The sequence below is a fragment of the Xiphophorus hellerii genome, chromosome 12 (genome assembly GCF_003331165.1).
Source record: "Xiphophorus hellerii strain 12219 chromosome 12, Xiphophorus_hellerii-4.1, whole genome shotgun sequence".
Taxonomy (NCBI): domain Eukaryota; kingdom Metazoa; phylum Chordata; class Actinopteri; order Cyprinodontiformes; family Poeciliidae; genus Xiphophorus; species Xiphophorus hellerii.
The window spans coordinates 10,344,248-10,370,891 of record NC_045683.1 but is presented as its reverse complement, the minus strand read 5'-3'; the positions used below and the strand labels follow the sequence as shown (position 1 = coordinate 10,370,891).

At 36.8% G+C, this 26,644-nt stretch overlaps 2 protein-coding genes across 9 annotated transcripts in view; one reads left to right on the top strand and one right to left on the bottom strand.

Annotated features, from left to right (window-relative positions):
• The window catches only part of msh3 (mutS homolog 3 (E. coli)), a 55,021-nt gene extending 30,911 nt beyond the window's left edge, over positions 1 to 24,110 (bottom strand). For 2 of the 8 annotated variants that reach the window (XR_004341312.1, XR_004341313.1), the window contains exons 1-12: positions 15,050 to 15,315; positions 13,882 to 13,999; positions 13,497 to 13,786; positions 11,824 to 12,036; positions 11,520 to 11,636; positions 11,308 to 11,425; positions 11,082 to 11,221; positions 9,920 to 10,086; positions 3,432 to 3,541; positions 3,115 to 3,229; positions 2,599 to 2,683; positions 2,081 to 2,190 (exon numbers count right to left, since the gene is read on the bottom strand). Coding sequence is in view for 6 of the 8 variants with exons in the window: in XM_032579595.1 (XP_032435486.1) it covers positions 2,081 to 2,190; positions 2,599 to 2,683; positions 3,115 to 3,229; positions 3,432 to 3,541; positions 9,920 to 10,086; positions 11,082 to 11,221; positions 11,308 to 11,425; positions 11,520 to 11,636; positions 11,824 to 12,036; positions 13,497 to 13,786; positions 13,882 to 13,999; positions 15,050 to 15,184 (1,718 nt within the window). In the remaining 2 variants the exon portion in view is untranslated. Of the gene's footprint in view, positions 1 to 2,080; positions 2,191 to 2,598; positions 2,684 to 3,114; positions 3,230 to 3,431; positions 3,542 to 9,919; positions 10,087 to 11,081; positions 11,222 to 11,307; positions 11,426 to 11,519; positions 11,637 to 11,823; positions 12,037 to 13,496; positions 13,787 to 13,881; positions 14,000 to 15,049; positions 15,316 to 23,837 lie in introns of those variants that run through there. The other 6 variants (XM_032579595.1, XM_032579594.1, XM_032579596.1 and 3 more) reach the window with 6 other exon arrangements.
• A 333-nt stretch (positions 24,111 to 24,443) lies between these two features.
• LOC116730446 (lymphocyte antigen 6G-like) lies at positions 24,444 to 25,872 on the top strand. The gene is made up of 3 exons (XM_032579695.1): positions 24,444 to 24,815; positions 25,276 to 25,383; positions 25,522 to 25,872. Exons 1-3 carry the CDS (start codon positions 24,671 to 24,673, stop codon positions 25,680 to 25,682), a joined length of 414 nt encoding a protein of 137 aa, XP_032435586.1. The 5' UTR covers positions 24,444 to 24,670; the 3' UTR covers positions 25,683 to 25,872.
• The last annotated feature ends 772 nt before the right edge of the window (positions 25,873 to 26,644 follow it).

Here is a 26,644-nt window from a genome sequence, read left to right as displayed (position 1 = left end):
TAGTCACCAAACTCCATGTGGTTGTCTCGCTCCAGTAACTTCACTTTTATTTTAGAAGATGTGGTAAGAGAAACAAAAAAGTAAGATCTCAAAAATTTTAATTAATGTTAATATTTCTGGTTGTGTCACCATTTGATGGGAGAATTTATTTGACTGCAACACCAACGCAATCCAAAAATTACACTGCAGTACAACCATTCAAAGTGACATAATCCAACCTCTTATACTGGGTTTAAAAATCTTCATTCACCTGAAAATGGTGACAGTTTTAGATAGCTTTTACTTTATTATAATTAAGATAAATAACACAGTTTCATTAAAAAGAATATATTATTTTCAGCTTTTTGGTCTTTCTCTTCATGTTTGATCCATTTCTGAAAAGCTGTTCATTTTAAAATAATCTGAGGTTTTGCAGACAGGGAAGACATGAAGAATTTCACTCCAGAATAAAACAAAAATCATTGTAAAAATACATCAAAGAATTTATTTAGATTGAATTGCAAATAACTCCATTAAAGCAATTCACCGAGGAGCACAAAGAGTTCATCTGAGTATGGCCATTAAAAAGCCCCCAAACAAGCAGATTGGAGCAGATTTAGAGAAGTTGTGACCTGAACATCATACTCAGAACAAAAAGTCATGGTGCATTGTCTAGCTTTGGGCCAGAACATCCGTGCCTTTTGCTGATGTGCAGTGTGTCGAGGAATTAATCCGCCTGCGTGTAATCAGGATTAGATTCATGTCTAAATTCTGCAGAGATGTTATCCGTTTAATCTGAAAAGCGGTGCCCAATCCACAAACATAATCCCTGTGCAGAAAGAAAAGAGGGCTGCCCTCAGAGACAGAAATTACTAACAATTTGACTGCATAAAAAGCAGAATTAGACTGAAAAACCCTGTTTTTTTAAGCAGCTGACTCTAAACAAATTTTACATATATTCTTTCTTCTGCTGTAAACAGTAGAGGAATCAATGTACATTGAGATTACGGACTTTGTATTGTATATATTCTTTACCAGAGTTATTTATTGTGGATGTTGCACAGTTTCATTCACAAACAAGACTAAAGCAACAAAAAAATAGAGGAGTTCTTCTTGAAGCTCATTTATGGAGATTATAAAGATGAAAAGATGACAATAACAATTTTCATTCTCAAAGTTTGTTTTCATGACATTTTACTTAAAGATCCATATCAAAAAGCAAAGTGGATATGAAGGAACTGGAAAGCAGCAGAGTTTCTTGTTTTCTCCCAGTCGGTTCTCAGGCTTCCTCAACTGGTGGTAACATTATTTAACACCATTAGCCTGTCACTGGTTTGGTTTTTACCATTAGAAGGTATTCCTGGCTCACTCAGGGTTTAGCTAGAATATTTTCTGCCACCATTTCTCTTCACCAAACCAGCGTTTCTGCAGGATTCAACAACTCAAATTTAAGACTTTTTAAAACCATTCTGAAGAATCTCAAAAGAAATGTAAAAACTTCATCCAGCAAGCTTGTATTAGATTTACACTTACCCATGATGGTGTGTGTTTTTGCAGAAAGCAAGCAAGTGTAAGTTAACAGGGATTCATAGAGCGAAACGAGACCCAAACGTATAAATCCCACAAAAAAATAAAATGTTGAATATACGCGATTAATTAATACTGCCAAGACAACATTTAAGTCCTGTGATTAAAGTATTTAAGGTCAACTTACAATTATTTAAATTAATTGAAGACATTCTAAGGCCTTATTTTTAGATACATGGATTTAAGACTTTTTAAAGATGAGCTTACAGACAGACTTGTTCCTATCAATCTCCTGCTCTGTTGCTTTGGAGTAAGTAAGTACATTTTATTTGTATAGCTCCTTTCACAGATAAAAAAAGAAAAAATTACAAATTGCTCCACAAACTCAGAGCTTAAAAACCTAAACATAGTTCAAAACACAAAAAAAGAAGTAAAATGATGCACATAATTCAAAAATCATATCCTTATTATGGCATTTAGCAATAATTGTCACATGTTTTACTGATACTGTACAGGCTGACTGAGAACCCAGTGAGTGAGAATGAACCTGGGGTCAAAGGTGACCTGTACTCACTGAGGCTCTGTGAGCGGCTGGCTGACCCACTTCCTCAGCAGTCTCCGTCCAAACGGAGCGCGAGTGTGGTCCAACACCCACAACAGACTTCCCCTCACACTCCCATCTGTCTATGAATCAAAGAAAAAGCAAAAAATAAAAAAATAATTCACCTTTGCACCATCAAGCAGCAAAGCACTTTAGGATAAGAACATAAAAATTATTGAAATGGAAATCACAAGGAGTAGATCATTATGGCTGACATGCAGAACACAAGACGCATTAGGCAGCAAAAATAACAACATATGATTTAACAAATAAATGAAGGCTGAGGTGCTCAAATGTCACATTTTGAGCTGTTGACACAGAGCCAAAGTAAACAACGTTTAGCAGCGCAGCATGTGCATTTTATAGAACCATACAAAGTGCATTATGTCCTGCAGCACAGTAGCATAGTATGAATCATTTATTAATTCCACATACACAATCTTATTTTCCTCAAAAATTGGCCATAATAGCTAAATGACAGGAGCATGTACCTGATTATTGAGGATTTCCAGGTTCCTGAGAGTGGCAGCACTCAGCTTCATTCCCCCTGATTCACTGGACAGATGCCGAAATGAGCTGCACAAAATGAAAAATCTTATTTGAACACCATTACCTCCCCTTGTTAGGACAATTATAGTGTTTGGTTGTGTAGATCAGATGACAGAAACTGTCACAAGCCCAACAAGAAACAACTGGCATATATAAGAAGGCGTTTATTCTCTAATTTCAAAGGTTGCAGATAAATTTAAAAATTGTATGTTTGTAATAATAAATACAAGTGTCAGGTTATCAGATATCCTGTCACATGTTCCTGGTTATTTTAAACATTGCGAAGATTCATTACAGTAATGTTTAACAAAGAAAAAAAGCAACATTTTCTTGTAAATGCTGTACCCAAAGAAAATTTTAAATTATTATCTCTATATGGAAGAATTACATTCATTATCTCTATAATCTCTCCCATGTTTCCCAACATTAATCATGTAGGATATGTCGGTGTCATGTACCTTTCATTTCTAAGAACCTTCTCCAGATTGAATTCTTGGAGGTACTGGATGAGCGGCCCCAGGCAGCAGATGACCGGGCTGTCGAAGGAGGCCACACTCGACAGAGAGCGCGAGTCTGGAGGAAAACAAAACACGCAGTCATGTTCGGATTTTTAACACTAAAGCACAGCCGTGAGTCATCGCTCAGTCCTTGTCAGACACATCCAGTGTTACCACTGAGTGGCTGTCATGGTATTAATAGCAGGAACCAAACAGAGGGAAATGCGTTCAGAGTAAAAGCTTTAAGCTGAACAAAATGACAGAACATAAAAATCCACCTTTCTCCGGGGTGTGACAGTAGAATTTGACGACTGTGTTCATTGCAGAGGTGAACTCAAATTCAGCGCTGTCCCTTCTCTCAACTCTGATTCGGTCATCAGTCTGAGCACTGGAGGGGAACAACAACAGCAATAACCTTAATTTATTACAACAACCACATGTTAGTATCGATCCATGGACTCAGTGTTGCTTGTCACTCTGTTTGAACTTGGATACTTCACAGCTTGATCACAGTTTTCTATTTGAGAAAAATATAGATGCAGCTGCATATTGTGTTCAAGCAGACTATAGAGACGCAAAAGCCACATCTTCCTCTGCATCTCCTTGGTGCACCATCGTATCTCCCTCTTGCTCCATCCACTCTCTCGGCATCGCGCCTCTCAAGGACTCTGTTGCTTTGTCTAGCGTGTTGTTGCCATGGCTCTCTTCGCAGCGCTGAAGCACTTTCGTTCTTCCGTTTTCCAGCACCCATGCGCAAACACACAATCATCATATTTCAGTTCAGCAAATGGTCCGTCCAGGAGCTCAGATTATATAAAAGCAATCAATAGATCCCACATTGTGCTTGAAATTAAACTGGAGCAATTAATCACTGAGCCAGTCAGTTGCACCACATAACGACATTTACAAGAACTGCGACTGAAGCGGTTATTGATCCACGGTTGGTGTTGTAGGAGCATTTCTGCAAAACCCTGATGGGGCCTGAGCGTTGTGAGGATTGCATTAAGCTCAGCCCGACTTAAAATATTAGACAGCCAAGACTGATCCTGGTTCAGGTTCATGCAAAAAGAAATGAAAGAGAATGAAAACAGGATCAGTGTTGGAACAGTTAACACTTTGAGCTAAAACCATAAAATACAAAATATAAAGGTATTAGATACATCCAATAGTATCTTGTTAATAGTTTAACTGTCCATAAAACCTAAGAGCAACTGATAAGTAGAAAATAAGTATCCAGACTCATCTTAAGTACAAAGAGAGAATGCATCAAGCCATATATATATACAGTATATATATTGTATATATATACAGTATATATCAGAATGCATCATCTACGGATAATAAATGTTTCTTCCTATATCTGTCTTTACCTCTACATCAGCATGACTTAAAAATTAAAGTAAATAAATAAAAATTAAGGATTTTTCACACTTTTAAGTAGAGCTTACCCTGACGGCCAGATTAAAAAACAATCCAATATTCTCCTATGCCATTAGCACTCAAAATAGTTTAACAGTGAAGGCAAATTCTTAACAATACCACAAACTAGAAGAGCAAAAAATGTTTTCCAAATGGCAAGGGGATGAAGTAGATCCCTCTTAAAGAGTCAAGAAAAATGTAAAATGTCAATGAAAAAAAATAAATAAATGAGAATAGACACTATAAAAATGCTCAGTGGTAGAGCAGCTGCACCACATGTGAAGTCTACAGTCTTTGTCACTGGTTCAGTTCCCAGCCCTGGATCATTTACTGCATGTCTTCACTTTCTCCTGCTGCCCTTTTGCTTGTCCAGTTACAAATGAACAAAGGCCACTAGTGCTGAAAAAACCTTTACCAGAAAATAAATAAATAAATAATCAAATGGGCCTAAAAACCATGGTTGCCCCAGGTATGAGGTATGTAGAAACACAAGTCATACCACATGAAAAAAATACCAAACAAGTCACACAGACACTTTACGTTTCTTTGGTAGAAGTGTTGTTTTTCTGCCAACCTGTCCTCAGCTACTGACCACTGGAGAGGCACCAGTTCCCCAGTTAGTTGGTCATTTATTTATTCATCAAATTTTATTTATTAAATGTATTATTTTGCACCTCAGCTATGCATATAATTATTCATTATCTTAATTATAATTCCCGCAGGTTTCTCCTCAATGCTTCTTTTCCATTGACTTGTTCAGTGGTTTGGAGATTAGCATTTTCTTAAACAATAATGTTGAGAGCCACTCAATCAATCAGAGCCACAAATAGAGTTAAATCAGAAAAACTGCCACTCAAAAATTAATGGTTAGAGTTTGCAGTCAATTCAGATCTTTAATTAGCACCATTGCTGCAGGGTGAAAACTAAATCCTTCCCCCCAAAAAAACATATACTGTAAACACTCATGTTGTTTGTTTTTTGGTGAATTTGCATGAGCTGGAGTGAATCTATTCTGGGATGTTTGCATTTAATCTTAACATTTAATATTCCCCACCTTAAGCCTCCGGGTAAAATGCAAACTCCCTCTCTGTCTGCATCAGTAGAGCCACCAACACCACACCCAGTCACAATCAACCTCTGAGGGACTCATTACCAGCCACTCCATGGACACAAGTCCGTTGCCACGGGTCCCGTCTCGCCTGCCCACCCCAGAGACAGAAGCCCCGACACGTTGACGTCAGCAGCCACGAAAATCCCTCGATTCAGACGCTCTCCTGGCTGCTCTTTTAAAAGAGCCTCATTACCGGTACTCATTGAAACATTTATCTCTGAATTACTGATGCACAATGTATCATTTCTCTCAGGTTCAGTCATTAAAACAGTGAAAAAATAATCAGCAAGAAAATTTTGTCGTTAAGCTCCCTTTGCTACGGACGTGTAACAGATTTATCTGAGACACAAGAGGCCAAAGAGGAGTTTGGTTCTGATTGGTAGCTCTCCGAGGAGCAGTGATTATCAATGAAACTGATTGAAAATTGAAAAAAGAAAGAAAATAGCTGCAAGAATTTTACAAGAGAGGATAATAAATCTGCTCCATCTCGTTTTATAAGGGAATGAGGCAGACATTTCTCCTGTTTATCCAACTATCGGCTTGTAATCAAATGCTCTTCACTCCCTCTCTTTCTCATGTCTCATTTTCTCAGGATTTTGTGGTCATGGCCGGGCTACAGAGGACGTCATTGGCGCCGATGTGAACATGAAGGACGGCGCAACAAAGCAGCTCCGCGTCAGCGGTGCTGGCCGTGTCGTCAGTCAAACAAACATAAATCTCAGTTCTTTGTCTTTTTGATCTCACAGTTGAAACTAAATCTTCCTGATGTTAAAAAGAAGTTGTGTTTTCTCTCTCTTGCAAAACCAAAGTCATAAATAGATTGTAAAATTGGAGAGTGGAGATTTGTGTTGATCAAGCCAGAAAATGACTGGAACAAGAAATCTCCTGCATCAAGCAAGTTGAAATGTTTCTTTCTTTCTTTCTCCGATCAATGACTGCAACGTACTGAAGCACTGTTAAACTGTGAGAAACACAACACTCCTCTATGAGGAATGAGGACTTAACAGAGTGAGAAATACTAAAAATCAGCTATTTTTAGTAACAATGAAATGCTTAAAAATGCAGGAATTTAGACAAAACACATTTTATTACTTTTATTATTTACAGTAAGAATAATGGGCTGGACAAGAACCCAAAGTTTATCCTGCCACCAATTACCATTAAAAAAAAAGAAAAATAAGTAAAAAACATAAAGATAATAATCCCAAAAACTCAAAAACTTTTTGTTTACAAGTTAATAATTTTTGCTAATGCAATAGTAATGTAGATATTAACCAGGAGGAGCAACAATGCTATTTGTGTATCTATGGGGAAAAATAAATATTTTTACAGGTCAGTATCAGAACAGTATCAGAACATATATATATATATATATATATATATATATATATACAGTATATATATACAGTACAGACCAAAAGTTTGGACACACCTTTTAATTCAATGAGTTTCCTTTATTTTCATGACTATTGACATTGTAGATTCACACTGAAGGCATCAAAACTATGAATAACACATGTGGAAATATGCACTAAACAAAAAAGTGTAAAACAACTGAAAATACCCCTTATATTCTAGTTTCTTCAAAGTAGCAACCTTTTGCTATGATTACTGCTTTGCACACACTCTGCATTTTCTTGATGAGCTTCAAGAGGTAGTCACCTGAAATGGTTTTCACTTCATAGGTGTGCCCTGTCAGGTTAATAAGTGGGATTTCTTGCCTTATAAATAGTCATGAAAATAAAGAAAACCCATTGAATTAGACAGGTGTGTCCAAACTTTTGGTCTGTACTGTATATACAGTATATATACAGTATATACACTGCCTGGCCAAAAAAAAGTTGCCACCAAAAAGTGGACGCACTCTCTAATATTTTTGTTGGACCGCCTTTAGCTTTACAGCCCGCATTCGCTGTGGCATTGTTTCAATAAGCCTCTGCAGTGTCAAAAGATTTATTTCCATCCAGTGTTGCATTAATCTTTCACCAAGATCTTGTATTGATGATGGGAGAGTCTGACCACTGCGCAAAGCCTTCTCCAGCACATCCCAAAGATTCTCAATGGGGTTAAGGTCTGGACTCTGTGGTGGCCAATCCATGTGTGAAAAAGATGTCTCATGCTCCCTGAACCACTCTTTCACAATGTGAGCCCGATGAATCCTGGCATTGTCATCTTGGAATATGCCCGTTCCATTTGGGAAGACAAAATCCATTGATGGAATAACCTGGTCATTCAGTATATTCAGGTAGTCAGCTGTCCTCATTCTTTGGGCACACAATGTTGCTGAACCTAGACCTGACCAACTGCAGCAACCCCAGATCATAGCACTGCCCCCACAGGTTTGTACAGTAGGCACTAGGCATGATGGGTGCATCACTTCACCTGCCTCTCTTCTTACCCTGATGCGCCCATCACTCTGGAACAGGGTAAATCTGAACTCATCAGACCACATGACCCTCTTCCATTCCTCCAGAGTCCAATCTTTATGCTCCCTAGCAAACTGAAGCCTTTTTTTCTGGTTAGCCTTACTGATTAGAGGTTTTCTTACGGCTACACAGCTGTTCAATCCCAACCCCTTGAGTTCCCTTCGCATTGTGCGTGTGGAAATGCTTTTGCGTTCACAATTAAACATACTCCTGAGTTCTGCTGTTGTTTTTCTTCGATTTGATTTGACCAAACGTTTAAGTATTCGCCGATCACGATCATTCAGGATTTTTTTCCGACCACATTTCTTCCTGGAAGACGATGGTTCCCCACCATCCTTCCAGTTTTTAATGATGCGTTGGACAGTTCTTAACCCAATTCTAGTAGTTTCTGCAATCTCCTTAGATGTTTTCTCTGCTTGATGCATGCCAATGATTTGACCCTTCTTAAACAGACTAACGTCTTTTCCACGACCACAGGATGTGTCTTTTGCCATGGTTGTTTAAGAAATGAGGAGTTACTCATTGCATCAGCTGGGGTTAAATAACTTGTTGCCAGTTGAAAGATAATTGCCTATGCAGTACTTATCCAATAGGAGGCTTGTACCTATTTGCTTAGTTAAATCCAGGTGGCGACTTTTTTTTTGGCCAGGCGGTGTATATTATATATATATACAGTACAGACCAAAAGTTTGGACACACCTTTCTAATTCAATGGGTTTTCTTTATTTTCATGACTATTTATAAGGCAAGAAATCCCACTTATTAACCTGACAGGGCACACCTATGAAGTGAAAACCATTTCAGGTGACTACCTCTTGAAGCTCATCAAGAAAATGCAGAGTGTGTGCAAAGCAGTAATCACAGCAAAAGGTTGCTACTTTGAAGAAACTAGAATATAAGGGGTATTTTCAGTTGTTTTACACTTTTTTGTTTAGTGCATATTTCCACATGTGTTATTCATAGTTTTGATGCCTTCAGTGTGAATCTACAATGTCAATAGTCATGAAAATAAAGGAAACTCATTGAATTAAAAGGTGTGTCCAAACTTTTGGTCTGTACTGTGTATATATATATATATATATATATATATATATATATATATATATATATATATATATATATATATATATATATATATATATAAAGATTGCTTATTTCTTTCTGACCAAAATGAGGTAAAAAAAAAAAAGTTGATGATTCAATCATATGGAAATAAAGCTCTTTTTGTTCGATTAACACACATTAAAGTTATAGAAACAACTAATATGAATTATCTCAATAAACTCCTTTGATCACTTTTATAATCATGCAGTAAATGTGACCAGCATTTGGAAAATTAATCATAACAGTAATTTTTCTTCTAATAACTTTGTTCAAACCGTGTTTTTGAGACTCATAAAGTATGACATGATTGTCTTTCCAAATCAAATCTTTATTTAATTTGAGCCAAAAATCTTCACAAACTAAACTGTAAAGTTTCCAGTTTCAGCAAAATCCATCTACAACCTTAAGTAGCAAATGAATCTTGTGGACCTGCTGAGCCTTGTGGTCAGAACCTGCGTGCTGAAGACCCAATCTCATAACCGCTCAGTGCGCCCACATCAATTTCCTCTGCCACACTAAGCCCAAAGTGCTCCACTCAGCAGGGCTGCCTGCCGGCCTGGGGAAATCTAAACACAATCCCTCAGAATCAAATGAACCAAATTGCAAACACACTCAGTTCTATCGAAGCAGAGATGAGCTCGGCACAGAAGTTTGCCGTGAAGAAAATGAAAATACGTCGCCCCCTTGTGGCGTGAGAGCAGATTACCTGGCATTAGCGATACTGAGCAGCAGTTTGGAGGTTTGTTCTGAAAGATCCGAAGGCACCAGAACCTCCACTGGGTTTATCCTCAGGATACGGCTCTCCAGCTCGGAGCGAGACGGACCATCAGGAAAACAGTCCAGCAACACGTCTCCAGTGCTGGGCTGGACCGCCTGATGCACAAGATACAAGCACAGGAACAGAAAAATGAGAAAACAAAAGATTAGAGGGTAAAGAGGTAGTTTGATCACTCAGTTCACATTGGATTGCTGACTTTACAAATAAAGTCAGCCATATTTTTAAATGTGCATACAAATGATTCTCCTTCCAACTTTGTTTAAACAAAGATGGAAAAAATTTTTTTTAAATGTCTTTAAAATCTATCTTTATGACAATATGGAAAATGTATTTATTCCTTAATCCAGACAAACATACAAAAAATATTTCTATAAGAGATTTTTCTCAAACATGTTCACATTTTTTTTCTTACAAATTTCTGACATCAGAGAATATTTCAGTACTTATATCGGAAAGTTATGCCTTTAATCGAGGAAAATATTCATTTTTTCTTGCTAATTTATTATATTTTGACAACAAAGAATATTAAATAAGTTTTTGGCAGATATTTACTCATTCCTAATCTTAATCTATGATTGCCCCAATACTCTGTTATGGATTGAATATAACAAACATGACAATTCATATTTTAGAAAACTTATCTCACACTTTGCACATCATAAACCTGTGCATGCATCATTGATAATTTTGATCAAATATCAATAACATCTGCCAAGAAAGACTCCAATATATAAAACATCAGCACTGACCAACACTTTCACATAAGTTTTAACAGATGAATTTGTTCTGAAAATATCTCACTTAAACAGAGGAGAAGATGTAATCAGCTACAGAACCTCTTTAGGTGGAAAATATTGTCTTACAACATGACGCAGCCAGACACTCTCAACCCTGTTGACAAATAACCACAGATCTTCTCACGGTTTATCTGGTTCAGATACAGAATAACAGCTAAAAAAAACTATTTCCCTTCAGGAATTTCTTAAAATCTTGTAGATTTCAGATACATTCAGTATCGGTGTGCTTCATATTGTTGACCTGAATACGACGTTGCTTGGTTTCAGCTGTAGTTTCTGTTTATCAGACTCACCACCACCCCCACGGAGAGCTGCTTCTTCACTTTGTCCCAGTTCTCACTGATGCACAGCAGGAAGCTGTCAGGAGGGTCCGACACCACGTCAGCACAGCCCCCCTCCTCCACGTCTGCCACTCTGCAGACCGGGTTTACGTCTGGAAATAATACCTCGTCAAGGACATCAAGGGATGAAAAAGCTATTTTAGGGGCATGTAAGGACAGAAAATGTCCGTAAGGATACCCTCTCCCACCAGAGTGGACTTGGTGTACAAGGCGCTGAGCTGACGGCTGAACAGAGCGTTTCTGTTTGTCCCTGACGCCTTCAGCGCAGATGTTTCTGTCTGTTTCACAACACCAACCTAAAAATGACAGACAGAAGTGACGAGACAATATCTGTCTCTGCTAACAGAGTGGAAGGGAGAGGAGAAGCAGAATCTAACAATCATCTGGTACCTTGTGTCCATGAGACACCAGGCGCCTGACGTGAACAAACAGGCGATGAGTCGGGATGCTGCACGTCATGAAGTTATGATCCAGGTGACAAGTTATGTTCAGCTCTTTTGCAGCAATCTGTTCAAATGCAAAAGTTTCTAAATTATTATTTGGTCTAAATCTGGAGCAAAGATGTTTTCTCTCCTCCCCCAGTACTAGGAAATGAGGAGTGTGTAATTTCAAAATGAATACTTTCTTTTGCAAAGTAGCAGATATACTGGAGCTATGATTAGATTTGATTATTTAAGCAAGTTTGGGTTTTTACCTCTGCATCTTCTCCAAAGAACCTGTATTTGTAGCCACACTCCACTGCCAACAGCACATCCTTTTGTTGCTGTTTCAGCTCCAGGACCTGCTGCTCCAGGGGGGTGTATGTGCTTCTGGAGCGTCTGCAGGGGGCGCTGGAATCCGATGGAGACTCTGCAACCTTGTCTCCCTCCCTTTCTCCTGACTTTGTGATCTTAGACAAGCAAAATCCCTGCAGGGGAAGAAAGTATGCTCAAATGTGGTTATTTTTAGTTTATTAGCAGTGCTCAAGGTTGAGGTTAAGCTCTGTGAACAGCGATGCATTAAAAAAAGATTAGCTGTAAAATTTCACTGAGTGGCAAAAAAGGTAAATGATTCACTGATTCCCTCAAACTGCTGTTCCAGGTTCCAGTCACTGAGGAATATCCCAATAAATGAATAACATAAAAAACACAAAGATGCAATCTTGATTTAATAAAGTCAAGTCAATTATGACACAAACTTCAGATATCCTTTTTGGAGCAAATCTGCTCCGACACATGTTGGGAACCAGCTTCTTGATATGGTATGACTGAAATGCCAAGACAGAATACATGACAAGAAAAATAAACAGCAGGTAAAGGGAATAAGGACAAACTAAACCAAAAACAGGAAGTGAAATAAGAAACATTTGTACCTTATGAGCAATATTTGCAAACTTTATCAACGGATGTGGCAAATTATTCTAAAATTTATCTCCTCAGATCAAAAAAGCACAGAGAAAACAAAGTTGATCAAAGTGACAAAAAGTATTTAATCATCATGACTATAGTAATGTGCTCAATCTTTGTATAACAAAGCACTGTTTGCTATGCAATATTTATAGTCAGGTTTAATCCAAAAGTAAAGAATATGCTTATGAGTAACATATTCAGCTTGTTGAGTGGATTCTTACTGCATCAGGCGTGGGCACAGAGAGAGTTGGAGTAATGTCATTGATGGAAATGTTGATACTGTTTACCATTTTTTACTGTTATATCTGCTGTGTTTTTCTGTCTGCAAAAAGTGTTTCACTGTTAAAGTAGTTTCCAGACAATGTGCAGACGCTTTCGCAGCCGTTTACAAGTATAGGGAAACTGTGACATCCTGTGTAAAACGCCTGTCTTTGCAGTTGCCATATATGGAATGCATTTCCTGTACTTGCCTGTGCTGTTGAACGCCTATGCTTTGAAGAGAATAAATATTGAAGGTTTGCAAGCTCTCGTTGGAGTTAGCCTAAACAGCCAAGTCTGACAAGCTTCTCTCCTTTTGCTAAAGACAAGTCTTTTTGTCCTTGTGATCTTTTCAGAGTTTATGTGAAGAATAAACTTAACAATCACTGTTTGCTTGATGATGCAAGCCTGGCTTTACTTGACCCCATCTGAAAGAGTTAGAGGTCTGAACTTTTGCTGTATGTCCAACTGGCTCTTCCAGAACTTGTAAAATATATTAGCCAATCATTACCGCACTCCAAATAGTCCTCTGTCATATGAATATTGTACACACTGATATTTTGATGATGATGACAATATATTTGTGATATATTGAGCAGCCCTAGTCAGAACATTTACAGAAAGCAGCTAAATATTATCTTCAGGGCTTAAACTACCAACCTTTGAGGTCTAAATATGTTCTCATGTCTTTTTCACATAGAGAAGAATTTGTTTAACATACCTGATTAGTGGCAGCCAGCTCTGGATCCTCTTCTTCTTTATGATCCTGTGTTTCATAATCCCGCTCCTTCTCTATCCCAGGCAGTGTGTTGCTGATTTGCTGATGAGAATCGGTAAAACTAGGCGAAACAGAACTCCTCGTATTAGAGCTTTTGCCGCTGCGGTCATCCATCTTTGTTTCGTCCTGAATGGCCCGGAAAAACGGATCAGCCATGCAGGAGAAACCTTTCAGCTTCTCCAAAGTAGAGGAGCAGAGACCTCCTCCTCCTCGGCTCCATGTTGGCTTTGCCTCTAGGGATAAGAAACAAACCAAGAATATTCTGTTTTCAAACAGTAAAGAAAATACTTTTAGAAGAAATGAAATTAGATGATAAGCTTGTGTTCACCTTTAACACTCTGAGAAGGTCTGGGCTCACACGGCACGTCTTCCACCTGTTGGTCCTTCACAGCCAGTTTGGTTCGTTTTGATGGCAACCCATCTTCATCACCAGAGGAAAGTTTCAACTAAGGTACAGAAGCCAAATAATCACAGGTGCAATAAATTAGTGTACACCTAAAAGTTAATTAACTTCAATATTTAATTCAAGAAACTAACAAATTTTGATTTGTAGACACACAGAGTAAAATATTTAAAGCAATCGGGGTTTGTTTTTTTTATTTTAATTTTGATGATTGTAGCTTGGTGCTTATGAAAGCCATAAATGTGGTTTATCACAATAGTATAACTTTACCTAAAACCAATTTTTAAAAAAACTGCAGAAATATATGGAAATGTATGTTCTTGTACTGTAAAGTATGAGCCTTCAGTACTTGGCTGAGACCCTTTTTGCATGAATTTGTTAATCAGAGAATGGAGGCAAGCAGCCTGTTGCTTTGCTGAGGTTTTGATGAATTAATTTATCCATTAATTAATTTATTCAGGTTTCCTTCAGCTCATCGGCGCTGTTGGGTCTGGTGTCTATCATATAGTGCTTGGATACAGGTCAGGACAGTTTGCTGATCAATAAAAGAAGAGCAACACCAGCAGGTAGTTTTCCCTTAGCATTGTGGACAGATGCCAAGTTTTGTTGGAAAATTAAATCAGCAACTCCATAAAGTTTGTCAGCAGAAGGAAACATGAAATATTTAAAGAAATTCTTGCAAATGGCTGCTCAGAAGATGTTACCTTTATGTCTGAATAAAATACAATATTCAGACATCAAGGTCTCCTGTGGACTGTGATTCAAAGTCCTCCAATAAAGGGTTCAACTATCCCTGTTGCTCTTGCATCTTTTCCTACCACACTTCTTCCTTCCTCTCAACTTCCAATATAACTGGACACTGGAATATAACTGGAATATTCAATATATCATTCCTTTAGCTGTGACTTTTTTCAAACCGTAATAGTGGAGGATTCCAGTGACTGAGTGCTGACAGAGCAGAGGTCACAAAATGCCCATAAATCGTTCTTCATGTGACATTATACTTTCCGAGAAACTGAACTCTGGGAGAGTTGCATTAAACAAACCACAGATGACATGTCGGATATCCAATGACTTAAGTAGCAGGTCTTACCTTTCCTCTTGAGAGCCGATGCTCTGCAGGATTTGGTTTAATCCCACACTGAGGTCTGCTGCTGCTGCTCAGTCCTCCAAAGTACCTGCTGATGGAGGTCTGAGTAGTGCAGGGCTTTTTCGCAGACTTTGGCATGTTCACATTTCTCTTTTTAACCGAAATGTTCTAAAAACCTGGATAAAACCGGTCATAACGAAGTAGCTGAAGCTCCACCGGCTTTCCAAAACATAGCGGCGCAGGAGCTGACGTCACCCAGGCGCGTAAAATGACGCATCTGAGCGTCATTTTACGCGCCTTAAGCGTAAAATTACGATTTACGCGCATTTTTTATGGCGGTTGGCAAGTAACGTGTTGATGTATAATTTTTCCGCCTTTCTAATTCCCCGTGTTCTCCTCATTTCACCAACCTTTCTTCTTCTTCCCACTGTTTCTGCCATCTTTCCTTAATCTTTTGTTTAATAACTGATTTTATTTGTCCTTTACTGAATGATACCAATATATCAATATAACTTCTTTATTTTTTTTGCTTGTTTTGCATATTTGTCTACCAACTCACTTCCTTTTATTCCTACATGTGATGGCATCCATGTAAAAATATCTAACAACCCCATTGGCTGAATTCGATAAATTAATAATTGAATCTGTAACAAAAGGTCTAGTCTGCCAACAGAATTATTTTTCAATAAATATAATGATGAGCGAATCAGAACATATCACACTTCTTAGTGGATGAACTTCCTCAATCCAATCTAGAGCTAGAATGATTCCCATCATCTCTCCTGTATAAACTGAGACTCCATCAGTAATTCAGTTTTAAAACTGAATTCTGGAACAATGAATGACACCCCATTATTGCTATTTGAGTTTTTTTGAAGCATCTGTATAAACCTGGACATATACGTAGTACTTCTTATCTAAATATGATTGCAGTGAATATGGATCTGAAAGGTTTTCTTTTTTTCCTTTTCTCCAACAAAGTAAAATCAACAATACTATTAGGAAATAGAGAAGAATTAACTGGTGATAGAGGAACTGCTTGATTGATATTTATGTTAAGTCAAAGTCTTTTATAATGTTTTCTATAGCCCAACCTAAAAGAATTTAATTTCTTTTTCCCATCTATGTTTTAAAATTTCTTGACATGAATGATTTCCATTGTGACCCTTTAAATGAGACCAGTAAGTTGAAATGAACTGTAATCTTCTGAGATGAAGTGACATCTCTCCATCTCTACTAAAGGTCACATTGGAGTTGTTCTGATGGCACCTGTATGTAACCTCAAGGCTTGATACTGAATATTGTCTAATTTTTTGAGTAATGTTTGATGATGCTGATCCAAAAGCTATGCTGCCATAATCAAACACAGACCGTACTAAACTTGTGTATATTGCTTTCAATGCTTTCAATCCTCATTACATTTAAAACTCTCTTACACTTTTCCATTACTTTTTGAATAAGAATTTTCCAAGTAAGGTTTTCATCCAGCCATAAACCCAAAAACTTAAACGGCTTTACCCTTTCTAAATCATAATTATATATTTGCGATTTTAAATTTTCAGACACTTCCCTCGTAAAAAAAATAGTATTTGTTTTGTCTGTAAAAAATTTTAATCCCCAGTTAAAGGACCAATCTTCCATTTTATTAATTGCTTCTTGTATATTTTTAACAATAAAATGTATGATTTTACCCCTCTTCCAGATTGCTCCATCATCAATAAAGAAAACCCCATCCTACTTTCCAAATTGTGAAACAATTCCAGGAAAACCTTTTTAGATGAATTACTAAGCTTATTAAACATAATATAAGAAATATTATCTGGGGATGAGTTTTTTGATTTCCTATGAACATTGTTTAGTTCAAATAAAGAAAAGGAGCCATTTAATAAGTCATTAGATCTTACAATTTGTTCCAACAAATGATCATTTTCATTGATTTTACAAACTTTTCCTCTGTACTTAAATTATTACACCTGTGAACTTTAACAAAATTTATAACCAAAATGTTTCTATTCTCCTCCCCTGTCACAACAATAATATCTCCATCTTTCAAAAATGGATATCAATGGGAAACAATTTCCGGTTTTGGCCGTTAAAAAAAGGTGACTCATTAGTTTAAGTGGACTATTTGCTGTAATATTAGATTTTTTTTAAGTAATATGTAATCTCAGATGAACATATTACACTTTTATTTTGAAATATAAAAATGGCTTTTGGTATTAAAAGTTTTTCCCCACATAATCTTATCTAAAAACTAGAAAGAAAGTCAGTTTGACTCACCGGTGTAATTCTAATCTGGCAGAGCTTTAACATTAACCTGCACAGCAGTCAAGGTTACGTATAGGAATAATTAACCTGCTTACCTCGACAATGCTTGTATGTTTTTTCCATATCAGACAGTAATGTCTTTTACTGTCTGATATGGACAGTACAAAATTTTAAGTAGTTTAGTGTAACTTTCCAAATTATGGCACTTTAAACTTTGAAAGTTTATAAATTCTTGGAAAACTTAAAGTAAGAAGTTTAAAGTAGTTTATAGTAAGAAACTTTAAACTGTCCAAGGAGGAAATACAACTTCAGAGAACTTTTTGATTTTTCTGACATAAACATCTAAAAGTCATTCTACCAATGCCAAAAGGAAGAAGTCTAACAAGCTAAATACTGAGCTCATATTTATCCAGAGTTCAGAACATGACATGTTAGAAAACCTTTTGTAGCTACAAACACAAAAAAAGTCATCACAAAACAGTGTGTGCAGCATGAACAATATTCAAAGTAGATTGATGCAGCATTATTGTGCCAGAATCACAGGAAACCATGTGCTCTTTTAAGTTCTGTTTTTGTGCGTTCACGTTTTGCTTGTGTCACTCTAGGGAAAACTCTGGTGAGACATCACCGAGGATGTCTGTGGACAAACCTGACCATCTTCTTCATGAGACTGTCTCAGGAATAAAAGAGTGTCTTCAGTCAGAGGGTTCTTCAAAATCACTGTAATACAGACTGTTACAGAAGATCTTTCCTGTTGTAGCTCTAGAAGAATTAATGAGCTACAACAACTTTTAATTTTCCTTTGAGATTGTTTAGAATTTTTTTTTTTTATAGAGATGCACTGAATCAATCAGAGAAATGCACATTTGTTTTTAGATATTTTATTTAGAAAATCAGAGTAAATATCAGCGTCTGAGAAAAGAAAAGCAAGAGAGAAGGAGGAAGAAAAAATGAAACTTAACACATACAATTCTGCTTTTGTATCTTATCAGTCATGTACACTCTGCCTTCCACCCGCCTCTCCCATCTCTGGTTAATTAGTACTTCTGTCCATAAATCAAACCTGGTTCAAAGGAGTTTTGGTTTGAAAGAGAAGAAAAAACATTTTCACTGAAACCTCTGTTATCAGATCCATAAATATAACATTTGCTCAGAAACCTTCGTTATCAGTTCATTCTTCCCTGTAAATAAGCAAAAGTTTTATTTTCCAAGGCAGGATCAATAAAGTATTTTTGAATTTGAATACTAAAAATATTTTAGTTTTTATTTCTTTGAACAGTTTTTAAATACAGTGCAATAAAAATCCAATATCCTGAATAAACACCAGTCAGAACAAAAGTAATGCTGGATTTTTACGAGGACCATGATGTCATTCGAATGCTCTTTATATTCAGGTCTCATTGGAGCGGGCTTATTTAGAAAAACGAAGTTAAAGAAGAAAGGACTGAAAGAAAAACGTTTTTTCTTTCCAACGGCCAAGTTTATGATGAAGCTTTACGGAGTTCTTGTCCTGTTTGTAACTTTTTCTGTTGGTAAGAATTTCTTGAATTTAACAAAAAAGGGGAAATAAAACAAAGATTAGTTTTTATAAGCAATTCAGGTTTTCTCCTAGTTTTGGAGCATCTCTCCTTATTAGTGCACAAAACATTTGAACTGGATTTTATATTTTTTTTAGTTTTAAACCAAATTTTGAGTCTTGTTTTTATTGAAGATTGATTGGTTGATTGATTGATTGACTCATTTCTGTAAAAATTTTCACAGAAATGAACTCATTAATGTACTGAATTCTGTAATAAGAGTTTGAACTGAACTGTATTAATGCTATGTTCAACAGTACAAACAATTTTCTTATGTTTTTACCGTTAAAAGCTTTATGACTTTCTTTTTATTTAATTGAAAATTTGTATTTAAGCGGTTTGTAAGTTTAATATGAAAGACACACATATGTCCAGTTCTTAGCTTGTTTTTTGTTGTTATTGATGCTCATGTTGAATTCTTTTCATTCTTCATTTAGCATCTGGATTGAGATGCTACTCATATGTAACAGCTGGACCCAATACCTGCACAGGTATTCAAACTTGTCCTGAAACTTACGACAGATGTGCTTCTGCCGAGATAGAAGGTAAGCTGTTAAATATATGAGAATCTGATAGAATTGATCATTTGAAAAGATTTAACTTATTGTATGAGCACTTTATGGACATTATAGAGCATATTTATGAATACTACTGAGAAGTTTTATTGCTCTTACAGGATTGATTACCAAGGGCTGCGTGCCCAACACAACATGCATTCCTCCCATTGAGTGCTGTGAAAAGGACTTGTGCAACGGTGCTGTACCAACTGGCCCCGGTGTCACCCTGCTGCTCCTGTCTTCAGCCCTTATGATGCTCTTTATTTAAGGCTCTGAAATCATGATCCTGTTCTGGTTTATTGTTTTGTCTATTAATAATTACTCTGAGTTGACAGCAAACATGCAGTCCGAACAGATATTCAGCAGTTTGTCTCTTTTAAACATAAAACAAAATTTGTAAGCCATGAAAGAATAAACTAATCAAATGGTCAATCAACAAATTGCTGTTTTGTGGTCTTTTCAATTTCAACTGATAAAGTTATTTAAAGATAAATTGATCCACTATTATGTTTTTACATTTTCTAAGATTAAGAATAAAATGTGAAGGATACCAGGCTCTTTCAGGGGCTGCAGATTTATTGAATAGTTATCTCTCATTTTTATTTAGTTGAAGTTTTGTTTAATTATTTTTGTTCAGTACTTACAGTCTTATACAGTATTATGTAAAATACAGTCTTTATATTATGGTATAATATTATCTTGTCATCAAAAACATACTTGGAATGTTGCTTTGATTTTTTCATGAATGTTTGAGAAATCTTTGAAGCCATTCAGGAGTGCCTAGACCAGGGGTGTCAAACTCCAGTCCTCAAGGGCCGCTGTCCTGCAACTTTTAGATTTGCCTCTGCTGCACCACACCTGAATAGAATAATTAGGTCATTAGCAAGGCTCTGGAGAACTTATCCACACAAGGAGGAGGTAATTTCATTCCAGTGTTTTGTGCCTGTGGCACATCTAAAAACTGCAGGACACCGGCCCTTGAGGACTGGAGTTTGACACCTGTGGCCTAGACGGTTGCTCACACAAAGTGCTGACTATTTGCACAAACTCCTTGGAGTTGCAGACCTCAGACAAGCTCTCACCTCACAGAGCAGCCCTTTGCCACTCATCGCCCCCAAACTAGCGGCAGCAGCAGCAATTATCAAATGCCTGGTGGAACTGAGATTCTGCTGATCTCATTATACAAACTATTTCTCAGTCCAACGCTCCTAAGAACGGTTGCATTTTGTAACAGCATAATGGAGTAGCATTGTTGTGTGACGATGTCTTGCTGATGCGCAGCTGCAATTTAGGATCTTCTAGTTCTTGGGGAAAGTTTCAGCACTGATAATGAAAAGTAAGTGATCAAGAAGGTGAAACAGTATGGTTGACAGGAAACATTTGCTTGCTACAGTGACCTAGAAAACAAGCTATTTTTCTAGTCACGCAATTATCCTGTTTAGCTTAGCATAACTTAACTGCATATAACTATTTTTTATGCTAACTCTATTTAACTTACTCATCAACTTAAGGTAAAAATTATTAAACCATTATAGACTACAAATATTTAACACAGTTACACTCTTCCTTGTCAGCTGCTGTGCTTTGTCTTAACTTTTGAAACAATACAGCATGCACATATGCTCTGGTATGTTGTGTGCCTCTGCATATCACCGAAGTAGTCAACATGGGCTGCCATGGAAAAAAATACTAGAGCTATATTTTGGTCCTAGTCCAGCCCTGATGGTAACATCATGCTGTCAGCATACTGGTCAGAGTTGACAAGAAGATAGATTGAACAAAATACAGGCCTAGAAGATAACCAGTTTGAATTCGTTTTATGAATTTCCTTTCTATCTTTTACTCAGGCTGTTGTTCACAGCAGTGAAATGTATTCTGTGTAAAAATGTCCACACTGATATCTCTGGTGGGTAAGTGTAGAAATCACAACCTTTTGCCTCAGCTTCATTTCTTGTCTCCAAAAACTAACTTAGTTCAAGTCACATTAGATACAACCGAGATTCATAGCAGAATGTATCAAAGTGAGGCTGACTTGACAGGCACCATGAAGGTTTTCTAAACCAATTCTTTCCACCATCTACCCCCCAAAAATACTGCAGTACATGTGGTTTTCCATAGCATGAAAATTATTTCTTGGAACTCAAAAGCAAGTTCTATTTAGTCACAGACCACCCTCTCAAAAACAACAACAAAAAAAACAAAAAAACAACTGCAGTTCTTGTGGTTTTCTATAGAATGAAAATGTTTTGTAGTGATTTAACAAAAGTTTCTAGTATGTAGCACCTTAAGTTTCTTACCTGGCATAATAAGTGGCGCACAAAAGAGTCCATATATATATATACCTATATATATATACTGTATATTTTATTGTTTTTTTTGCTTCATTTACCTTGAATAGATAACTAAGATTTGGAATACTTTGTGGGATTTTGTACAAGGTTGGATTAAAATAAAGTTAAGGTTGAATACACCCTTGGCTGTACATATAAAACAACAACAAAATCACAATAATAGTAGTAATGATCTGCTTTCCCAATTATTTTTGACTATTTAACTAATTTACTGGTAACTTTGGAACATATGGATGGGATTTAAATTCTTAGCTTTCACCTGCAGAGACAACATTTACCTCCTTCAGTTACCATTTACTGTGAAAGCCAATAAAATGATATGTTGAAATTCTTATCTTTACTGTAGCTCATTTTTAGCTAGATCATTGTTTGCTTTTCACCAATTTGTTAATGATTTCTTAAAAGCGGATCTCTCGTTATGTTAATTCTTTTACAAGATGCTTGACTGTGAATGTTTTATACTCGCTCTAATGAGCAAGAATAACAATTCTACCATAGATTGTTTTCTATTTTGCTCGTAAACGATATATAACTTTTTTCTATTTGTTCACTTCAATGGAAGGCCTTTAGCATAATCTGGAAAATAAAATAAAGGTTTTTTTTAATATGTCATCCTACTTGACTCTTCTTATTATGCGCTATATCAACAAAAGTATTTGCTCATCCATCCAAATTATCGAAATCAGCTGTTCCAATCACTTCCATGACCACAGGTGTATAAAATTAAGCACCTAGGTATACAGATTGTTTTTACAAACATTTGTGAAAGAATGGGCCGCTCTCAGGAGCTCAGTGAATTTCAGCGTGGAGCTGTGATAGGATGCCACCTGTGCAACAAATCCAGTCGTGAAATTTCCTCGCTCCTTTCTGCAGTCAATCACTACAGACCTCTAAACTTCATGTGGCCTTCAGATTAGCTTAGTAAGAGTGCGCAGAGAGCTTCATGGAATGGGTTTCCATGGTGGAGTAGCTGCATCCAAGCCAAACATCACCAAGTGCAATGCAAAGTGCTGGATGCAGTGGTGCAAAGCACGTCACCACTGGACTCTAGAGCAGTGGAGGCCCGTTCTCTGGAGTGATAATTTGAGCTTCTCCATCTGGCAATCTGATGGGCGAGTCTGGGTTTTGTGGTTGCCAGGAGAACGGTATTTGTCTGACTGCATTGTGCCAAGTGTAAAGTTTGGTTGAGGGGGGATCATGACATGGGGTTGTTTTTCAGGAGCTGGGCTTGGCTCATTAGTTCCAGTAAGAGGAACTTTGAAAGCTTCATCATATCAAGACATTTTAGCCAATTCCGTGCTCACAGCTTTGTGGGATCAGTTTGTGTTTTTTTGTTTGTTTCTTTCTCTAGCATGTGGATTTAAATGTTACACATTAGAGAATGCTTTTCGGGAATCCTGTACGTCCATTAGGTATTGCACTGGTGGGATCACCAGTTGCTTCTCTGCAAAAGATGAACGTTCATCCTGAATATTTTATTGAACTCCATAAAGCTTGTCAGCAGGACGAAACATGAAATATTTTAAAATTTCCTGCAAATGGCTGCTCTGAAGATGATATGGCACCCTAAATTTTACACTGTGAAAACTTCAACCAGTACCTCAAGCAACTTTTACGCTTCCTTCAAACTTTATTACCTTGATGCCTGAATAAAATACAATATCCCACCAACTCTTCTGTGGACTTTGATTCAAAATCTACCCATTACGGTTCAACTATCCCTGTTGCGTAAGCATCTTTTTCTACCACACTTCTTCCTTCCTCTCAACTTTCAATTAATATAACTGGACACAGTAATATTTCAGTAGATGGTTCTTTTAGCTGTAACTTTCTTTGTCCAGTGATTGTGTGCTGATATATCGCAGGTTTTGTCAATGATTGTGTGGGTCACAAAAAGCCCATGAAATAACAGCTGTGTTTTAAAAATCGTTCTTTATGTGACATTATACTTTCTGAGAAACTGAATTCTGGGAGAGTTGCATTAAGCAAACCACAGATGACATGTCGGATATCCAATGACTTAAGTAGCAGACTTCACCTTCCCTCTTGAGAGCCGATGCTCTGCAGGATTTGGTTTAATCCCAGACTGAGGTCTGCTGCTGCTGCTCAGTCCTCCAAAGTACCTGCTGATGGAGGTCTGAGTAGTGCAGGGCTTTTTCGCAGACTTTGGCATGTTCACATTTCCCTTTCTACCCGAAATATTATTAAAACCTGGATAAAAATAGGTCAGAACGAAAGTAATCAAGGTAGTAGTCTGAATCTACACCGGCTTTTCAAAACATAGCGGCGCAGGACCTGACGTCACCCAGACGCGTAAAATGACGCTAACGAGCCATTGTCAAGAGAACGGGAGTGGGAAACTATTTCCGGTTTTGACCGTTATAAAAAGGTGACGCATTTGAATGATGTGCCGAATAAGTTTTAATGGACTATCTGTTGTAATATTAGATTTTTTTAAAAGTAATATGCAACCTCAGCTGAACATACCACACTTATTTTGAAATATAAAAATGGCTTTTGGTATTAAAGCTTTTTCCCACATAATCTTAGACTCTAAAAACTATAAGAGAGTCAGTTTGTCTCGCCGGAACTTTTACCTTGACCTGTTCAGCAGTCAAGATTAAAGACAGTAATAGCCTGTTAACCTTGACGGTGCTTGTATGTTGTTGTTTTTTTCCATATCAGACATTAATGTTTTTTGAGAGCCATTAAGAAGCTTTAAACTTTCCAAGGACGAAATACAACTTCAGAGAACTGTTAATACACTTAATGATTTTGGCATGTCTACATTTCTTTTTCTAAATTACATATGCCAATATCTTGAATAAACACCGGTGAAAGCGACAGAAATGTTGGGTTTTTACGAGGACCATGATGTCATCCAAGTACCCTTCCTTTTCCATGAAAAAGGAAGTGAAAGTACAAAGGACTGAAAGAAAACGTTCTTCCTTCACACAGCTGACGTTCATGATGAAGCTTTACGGAGTTCTTGTCCTGTTTCTAGCTTTTTCTGTTGGTAAGAATATCTTGAATTTAACAACAGAGGGGAAAACAAAACAAAGATTAGCTATTAATTCAGGTTTTCTTCTAAAGCTTAGGAGTTTTTCCTATGATATAGGTTCAAAGCTGTAAGTCACCTATTTGTTTAAACCTTTCATTATTCGTGTACAAAATATTTGAACTGGATTTTATATTTTTGAGATTGTATACCAAATTGAGTCTTGTTTTTATCGAAGGGATTGATTTACTCCTTTCTGTACAACATGTACTGAACTGTGTTAACGATGAGATCAACAGTACAGACCGTTTTCATATGTTGTCACCTTCACAGGCTTTAACACTATTTTTTATTTAATTGAAAGTTTCCATTTAAGCAGCTTGTAAGATTAATATGGTAGACACACATTTGTCAAGTTCTTACCTTGTTTTTTGTTGTTATTGATGATTATAGTCATCTGTTTTGTTGCTTTATTTAGCACTTGGATTGAGATGCTACACATGTCTATCTACTGAACCTAAGTCCTGCACAGGCACTACAGATTGTTCTGAGATATTCGATCGATGTTTTTCTCTCAAGGTGGAAGGTAAGCTTTTAAAATTTGTCAGAAGCTCTGCTGCTTGAACTGCTCACTTACAAAAAGATTTAACTTGTTGTATGAACACTTTATGGATATTATAGAGCATATTTATGAATACTATTAAGAAGTTTCTTGCTCTTACAGTACTGAATACAGCACTGATTACCAAGGGCTGCCAGCACAGCGCAGCATGCATTCCTCCCATAAAGTGCTGTGAAGGGAACTTGTGCAACGGTGCCGTACCAACTGGCCCCGGTGTCATCCTGCTGCTCCTGTCTTCAGCCCTTATGATGCTCTTTATTTAAGGCTCTGAAATCATGATCCTGTTCTGATTTATTGCTTGGTTTCTTAACAATTACTCTGAGGTGACAGCAAACATGCAGTCAGGACAGACATACAGCATTTTTATTCATCATGTAATACACATATGTCTCTTTTTAAAATGAAACAATAAAAATGTAAGAAATGAAGTAATAAACTAATGAACTGCTCAAATTGCTGTACTGTAATATTTTTATTGTTATAAGTGAAGTGTTTTATTTATATGTTCTTCTCAATATCAAAACAATTAATAACTTGATCAAGCGTGTTCTACTTATATTTTCCAATATAATAAAATTAGTAAAATGAAGACTATCAAGCTGTTCCAGTGACTCCAAATCTACTCTCCCAATATGTCAAAAAAAAATTACATAATGGAAGAGGAAGAACAATTTGTAGAGTTATACATGGCATTTGCCTGTAATGTGGAGAGATTAGTTTAGAGTTCTGAACATCTCAATTTGCTTGTCATTACATTTATTTCTACTGGGTGCCAACATGAAGTTCATATAACATGTTATTTACAACCCAAGTAATCAACACATGCACACACACAAAAAATATTATTATGAATTAAGTTTAAAGAAATTATGACGGTATTTGTTATAGATGTATTTGAAAGAAGCTATAATCAAAAGGAGGAAAGAAATATTTTTACCGGAAGGCACCCTTGACTTTGTGTCTCTTACAAAATTGTGACAAAGAAATAAGATTAAACTAGAAAATTTCTGAAGAAATTTAACCGGGGCCTGCCAAACCGTGCCCGTCGGTTTGGGCCCGGCGTTGTCATGCTAGAAATTAGCATCAATGCTAAAGAACGCTGCAATGTAATCAATAGCATGTGGAGAATCACAAGAACTTTAAGTAAGGTGGACGTGCACCATTCAGTATGATTTAAAATTTTTGTCAAGGCTTTTATTTTGAAATTTTTGTAAAACTTCATTTC

Bases quoted from the DNA above. Each gene is read 5' to 3' on its own strand.
- LOC116730446 (XM_032579695.1), top strand. From the start codon at position 24,671: ATGATGTCATCCAAGTACCCTTCCTTTTCCATGAAAAAGGAAGTGAAA. The intron at 24,816-25,275 runs GTAAGAATATCT...TGCTTTATTTAG, and splicing joins GTTTCTAGCTTTTTCTGTTG to CACTTGGATTGAGATGCTAC. The intron at 25,384-25,521 runs GTAAGCTTTTAA...TTGCTCTTACAG, and splicing joins TTTTTCTCTCAAGGTGGAAG to TACTGAATACAGCACTGATT.